The sequence below is a fragment of the Hylaeus volcanicus genome, chromosome 6 (assembly GCF_026283585.1).
Source record: "Hylaeus volcanicus isolate JK05 chromosome 6, UHH_iyHylVolc1.0_haploid, whole genome shotgun sequence".
Lineage (NCBI taxonomy): Eukaryota > Metazoa > Arthropoda > Insecta > Hymenoptera > Colletidae > Hylaeus > Hylaeus volcanicus.
The window spans coordinates 8,551,498-8,558,539 of record NC_071981.1 but is presented as its reverse complement, the minus strand read 5'-3'; the positions used below and the strand labels follow the sequence as shown (position 1 = coordinate 8,558,539).

General features: G+C 40.2%; 1 protein-coding gene across 2 annotated transcripts; it reads right to left on the bottom strand.

Moving 5' to 3' along the window:
- Positions 1 to 5,202: 5,202 nt before the first annotated feature.
- On the bottom strand, positions 5,203 to 7,042 carry LOC128878882 (uncharacterized). Of its 2 annotated transcripts, XM_054127501.1 has the most exons (5): positions 6,669 to 7,042; positions 6,076 to 6,329; positions 5,941 to 6,003; positions 5,683 to 5,841; positions 5,203 to 5,548 (listed from the first exon to the last, which is right to left on the bottom strand). In XM_054127501.1, coding segments are annotated over exons 1-5 (495 nt in total). In that variant the 5' UTR covers positions 6,686 to 7,042; the 3' UTR covers positions 5,203 to 5,546. The 2 variants fall into 2 exon arrangements, with proteins under 2 accessions (XP_053983476.1, XP_053983475.1); XM_054127500.1 differs by having other exon boundaries at positions 5,203 to 5,841.

The following is a 7,042-nucleotide window of genomic DNA, read 5'->3' as shown; positions in this document are numbered from 1 at the left end:
AGGGCATCAAGGAGAGTCGCCCCAAAGGTTTTTTTGAATTTTTCAACTCCTTCCGTCATCCCTGGCCTGTTTTAAAGAGGCGTTTTTCTACACTCTCCCCTTTAGGGGGGTGAATTAACCCCTTCGAATCAACCCTCGCCCATGTAATTGTACACACGCCCAGAGTACACTACAAAACTACTCCTCGCGGAGTTTAATTCCAATCGGTTGAAAACTTCCATGATTTTGAACCGTTTAAAAATTTCTCCGCTAAGTTTTGATCGTTAGTGTAGTATTTTAAAATGGCTATGTGAACCTGGCATCCGATTTTCAGAAAAGTACCTTTTTTTACCTGGCCTTATTGACCTGGCCAATACCGAAGATGCCTGCGGGTAGGAGTGTCGACATTCCGTGCGCCAACTCAGCAGCAAGCAACTATATGCTTTATGCATACCTCGTATTGCGGCATTTAGATCACCAAACTCTAGCAGCAATAGCAGATTTCTTAGATTACCCTCCAGCCGAGAACAGGTATGAAGCGCTAAAGAGTTTATTAATTAACCGTTTCTCTGAGTCGGTGACAAAGGAGACGCAGAAGCTGCTTACGGATCTTGAATTGAACGGAAGGAAGCCTTCCGAGCTCTTGAGGGAGATGAAGCGTTTTGCTGGCTCAGACGTGTTAGAAAGGATATTGCAGACACTCTGGAAACAACGTCTGCCTCGAAGAGTTCAAGAGCTTCTAATTGTGACGGAAGGTATGGAGATAGAGAAGCAGGCGTATTTTGCTGATAGGCTGACGGAGCAAAACGAGTCTCAAATCACCCGGATCGCCACAGAGCCCAGAAATGAATATCGGGCAATTTTTGATATCTTGGCTAAGGTGAGTGAGATTGCAGTGCAGACAAATAAGTCAATAAGTGCGCTTACAGAGAAATTGGGAAGTGCGTTGGATACACAACGCCAGATAGACGCGCTTTCAAATCAAATGGCGCAGATGGTGTCTCTCCGTAGAAGGCCATACAGAAGAAATTCTTCATGGCGAGGAAGAAGCCGATCCCGGTCACACAGTCCAAATAACGAGGGAGGTCTCTGTATTTTCACAGAAGATTCAGCGAAAAAGCATTCCGCTGCGAGAAACCTTGCACGTGGAAGGGGGCGGAAAACTAAAGTGGTCGCCCAAAATCGAGGCGGCAGAGGACGGCCATTCAAACAGCCGCCGGTTAATAGTTACCGACAGAGTTACTGGCCTACGTTTTTTAGTAGATACGGAAGCAGATATATCCGTACAACCAGTCAAAATGGTAAATAGAGGAGCCACATCATCGGAGTATAAACTTTTCGCCGCAAACGGTACAGAGATAAATACTTATGGGACCAGAATTATTACTCTAAATATCGGACTACGCCGTTCATTCAAATGGGAGTTTGTGGTTGCCCAGGTTAAGCAACCAATAATCGGAGCTGACATGCTGGAAAAATATAGGTTAGTCGATCTGCGAAACCGCAGACTACTTGATAACACAACCTAATTATCCGCAGAAGGACAAATATCAAAGTCTAACCAACCGACAATTTCAACCATTACAAATAATAATAGATATTTTAACCTTTTAAGAAAATTCATAGATATAACTAGGCCGGTACAGAAACATCGATTACCCTTGCACTCATCATCAGTCAAGCATCATATAGTCACCACTGGTAGACCAGTCGCAGAACGTGCCCGAAGGCTGCCTCCTGAAAAATTAAAGGCAGCGAAGGAGGAAATTAAATACCTCGTGGAACAGGGTATTTGCAAACCTTCGTCTGGAGAATGGGCCAGCCCACTGCACATGGTGCCCAAAAAGCCTGAAGGGTGGCGATTATGTGGAGACTACAGGCGACTCAATAGTTTAACGGTGCCCGATAAATATCCTGTACCACACGCTTTTGGAAATCATCAGCTTAATGGCACCAGGATATTCAGTACACTAGACTTGACCAGGGCATATCATCAGATTCCTATTGCTGAAGAAGACGCATCAAAAACAGCGATAATCACGCCTTTCGGACTTTATGAATTTTGTGTGATGACGTTTGGATTAAGAAATGCTGCCCAAACGTTTCAGAGATACATGGACCAAGTGCTTTGGGGTTTAGATTTCGCCTCATGTTATATAGACGATATCTTGGTAGCTTCCTCAAATGAAGAGGAACATGAGGAACATTTGAAGGAAGTATTCCAGAGGCTTCAAAAGTACGGATTGTCCATAAATGTGGCAAAATGCGTTTTCGGTAAAGAAAAGGTAAAGTATCTGGGTTACCAAATAGATAAGATGGGAACCATACCCTTACCGGAAAAGGTAACCGCAATTGCGGAATATAAAAAACCAGGAAACGTGAGCGAGATGCGACGATTCTTAGGAATAGTTAATTTTTATAGAAAATTTGTAAAGAATGCAGCTGAGATACAGGCACCTCTGCACAAGTATTTAGAAGGTGCAAAAAGAAAGGACAAAACTCCAATAAAATGAAATGCAGAGGCAGAAAAAGCATTTACAGAATGCAAAAAATCATTAATCGACGCCTCTCTTTTAGCGCACCCGGCAGAAAATGCCGAAATTTCACTAATTACCGACGCCTCGGATATAGCAATGGGAGCAGTGCTACAACAAAGAAATGGGAAATTTTGGCAGCGAATTCGATTTTTTTCAAAAAAATTTTCTACGCAGCAAAAACACTATAGTACCTACGATAGAGAGTTAACATCCATTTATACAGCAGTCAAATATTTTAGACATATGTTGGAAGGGAAACATTTTTCAACATCAACGGATCACAAACCATTAAGCTATGCTTTTCAACAAATAGCAGACGCATTGTCACGATTGGACGTGATTAGCCTGCCAACTGTGATCAGCGCAGAAGAACTCCTGCATATTCAAGAAAATGATGAGGAGTTAAAGAAAATTTTAGACGGTCATACTTCTCTGATACTAGAGAAACAGCCAATAGATAATACACAAACTGAAGTATATTGTGATACTTCTACTGGACAAATTAGACTTTTTATTCCCGAAAGTTTAAGGAGACGAGTTTTTAATAGATACCATAACTTGGGACACCCCAGTGGTCGAACAACTAGAAAGATTATAGCGAAGGATGTAGTTTGCCCATCCATGAGTAAGGAGATATTAAATTGGACACGTACATGCAGCCACTGTCAAAGAGCCAAGGTATCACGTCACACAAAGACAACGCCAGAACAAATCCCGATACCTAGAGAACGTTTCAAGCACGTTCATCTAGATATAGTTGGACCCTTACCTGAAGTAAAAGGTTATAAGTATTGTTTGACTATGATGGACAGGTTTAGTCGTTGGCCAGAAGCTATCCCAATAAAAGACATTACTGTCGATTCAGTAGCCACAAATTTCTATCAACACTGGGTAGCACGTTTGGAGCTCCAGCCACAATTACGACGGATAGAGGTACACAATTTGAAGCTAACCTATTTTTAAAGCTCACAAATATTCTAGGGTGCAATAGAATCAGAACCTCAGCATACCACCCTGAAGCTAATGGGTTGTTAGAGCGATGGCATAGATCGCTGAAAACTGCAATTATGTGCCACGAGAAAGAGAACTGGTTGGAAGTTTTACCAACGGTTTTATTGGGACTACGAACCAGTTTTAAGGAAGACTTAGGAGCTACTGCAGCAGAAATATTATACGGGACTACTCTCAGGATGCCCGGAGAATTTTTCAATGACAATAGACCAGATAATTTTACAATAGATAAATTTAGAACTTATATGCAGCAGGTTAAGCCAAAACCCACGGCACACCATGGTCAGAAACAACATTTTGTTTTCAAGGATTTGTGGACATGTTCGCATGTTTTCATCACGACAGACGCGCTTAGAAAAGCGTTAGAACCTCCATATGAAGGTCCTTATAAGGTTGTAAACAGGGATTCGAAATATTTCACTATAGAGATAAAAGACGATAAACAAAATATTGCCATAGATAGATTGAAGCCAGCATACATTGAAAAGGAGAAAGAAGAAAAGCCACTTAGGACATATTCAAGGAAGTCATCGTCAGCTCACACTTCCATTGTGAGCGAGTTGGAGGGGGGGATGTGGCGACCCCTACCGATGCTGGCAGAAAGAAAAAAGTCAATTTTCATGACAGCGCCATCTGTCGTTTCCGGTTTTGGAAAGCAAGCGAACTAGGGAAAACGTGTTCAGTCTAGTTCCGATATTACGAGAATACAAATCTGATTTTTCGCAGCATGCTGATTAAAAAGTTTTTTTTTCATTTATTTGTCCGAAGAGTTTTACGGAGTCGAAAGATTCTTGTCTTGTGGTGTTTAACACATTTGAGAACGCCACACTACTACATACATATAATCCGTGAGACACACACCCAACAGTATGGTCCCACGTATGTGTATTTAATTCGCCCGAACAATAATATAAACAATAATATAATTCGAACAATAATATAAAAATGCATATATATTCACATAATAAAGTGTAAACATTTAAAATCAGCGAGAATCGTGGCTTTGCGCCTAAGAACATGATCACTCATGATCTTAGTCGAAGAACCGTGACTCTTGCTGGTTTTAAATGTTTACGTATATATATGTATTCATTCATACATACGATTGCATTACAATCCACATACTCATACACATTCGTACATATATAATATATATGAAAATACAAACGCAACAATAATATAAAAATGCATATACAGGGTGTCCCAGAACTCCTGTAAGAACCGGAAATGGGGAGTAGCTGACACGATTCTGAACAACAATTTCTTTTGCAAAAATGTTGTTGGAGGCTTCATTTTTGAAATATTAACGAAAAAATTCTGAAGGGCATCTTGATTAAAATTACGCGGAATAAATGAATGAAATCCAAGACTCTGCAGGTGTGATTTTAAAAATTTAAAATTTCGAAGGGTCGTCACCCAATTCTGCAGAACCTTCGGACGCTCCTTATCCGCAGGCTTTCTTTTAATAAACTTCATGCTGCGAAAAACTGAAATTGCTTTATTCCAAACATTAGTTAGGGTCGTATCTGTTCTGTGTGTCCGATTTGCGACTCTACTATTGACACTGTCGAACGTATTATTCATAAAATGAATAAGTTCAGCAGTGTCAATCTCTTGATCCGACATTTCCCGCGTACCACACATACTTTTGACCTTGTTACGACTCGCAAATGTCATAATGGATCCAACTGATCGACTAAAAACTTGGGCGCAATATTTAACTTTCATTTTTGGAATTTTTGAAGAAATAACATGTTTTGCAGTAAGTTTTCCAGGAGTCGGTTCTCCGAAGAAACATTACTGCTATCAATAAAATATAAATCTTCCACGTGTGACCATTATATAATAAAAATAGAGAGGCACACATGCACCAAATAAACATGTGCTTACGTGTCGAGACTTGTTGTGATGGAAACGGACAGAGCTTTCCGGTAGATATAATATTTAACTATTACATCTAGTATTTTTTTAAATATTTAATACCTTTAAGGCCTTTCCTGATAGCTGGTTGAACTTGATTCCTTTGGACAGTGCAACATGTAATTGTAACAAAGAATTAATAGAAGCACTTTTTAAATGACACGCATAATACTAAATACCTATCATAACTAAAAAAAGGAATGCAATAGAAGATAATATTATTGTAAAGTAATACACTCTCTGGATGATCCAGGAAGCACATTATAGGCAAGTGCGTCGAAGTCTCTGCTGGTCCCAGGTCCCACGTAGTCCTTAGGTCCCACGTTGTCCTTAGGTCCCACGTCGTACATAGGTCCCACGTTGTCCTGGTATCCAATGGTGAGCACAGGTTGATCTATATTAACAAAATTATATAACATTATATATACACTTAATGTTGGAGGTCTTCTCATTTATATGTGGCGTATTAAGTGTATTAAGATCAAAAACTTACGTTTTTCTTCTTCTTCAATTTCCATTACAAGTTCCTCCTGTTGCTCGATAGATGTGGCAGGTGCTAATAGAATTTAATATATTTTCTTCAATAATTTGTTAAATATAGTTTAAAAAGTGTATAGTCAATTATTACCTGGTAAGTTGCAGCTTGGTACTGCATGACTTGTAAGCTTTGATCCAATCCATCCAACGCGGTAATGAATTTCGAAGTGGTCCTCACAAACCACTCGATTTCTCAACCGGCTGGGAGGGAGTTGGAATAGATCTTCCGTTCCACAAGCTTCAAGCCATTTTAAACATCTATCGCTGTCCTTCGACAGACAGGGGAAGCTGAACACCGGCTGCCTGGTGTTTGTGCACCCCAGTACAGCACATTTTTTGTGGGACCTATAAATACATATTTACATAAAGAAAAAATTAATAATTAAAAATTAATAACTACAAATTAATAATTAATAATTTCGAAATTTTTTCTAGGCATCATTTCAATAAATAATGTACAGTGAGCCGAAAAAGTATTCGGACACCTCAAATGCTTTTAAAATGCAATTGAAATGAATTGAAAGGAAAGGACAAAGCAGGATAATGGAAAGCATGGGGAAAACCCATCCAGCCCCGCCTTGCCCCACCCTGTCCCTCCCGTTCGTATTCTAACAAAGGAAAAATACGGCTTTTATATATTTTGAGTAATTCTTTAGTATTTTTATAAAAATAATAACTATTTACCTCTTATTATTATCCATAATCGGTGTGAACTAAAAACACTATCGCAGAACCACGCAGAACCGACAGCACGCAGCAGCACACAGCACTTACTTGCACCGTGCACTTGCATGCACTCGCTATCACGTTATGACCATATGGAGTTGAAATTTTGCCGCACTTTGCCGAGCGCGTTCGGCATAGAATAAACGTACACAGAATATGAACTCAATGGCGCGAAAGGAGTGACAGTAGCGCCATCATCCCCGACGGGCGCGAGTTAAAATCGGGCTTCAAGTTCACAAGAGTAGAGCTTGTAAACCCTGGTCGGATAGCGTTTGTACGCGCCCAGGGCCCGCTTGCACGCATAAACGATACTTACTGACTGCAGCAGCCGT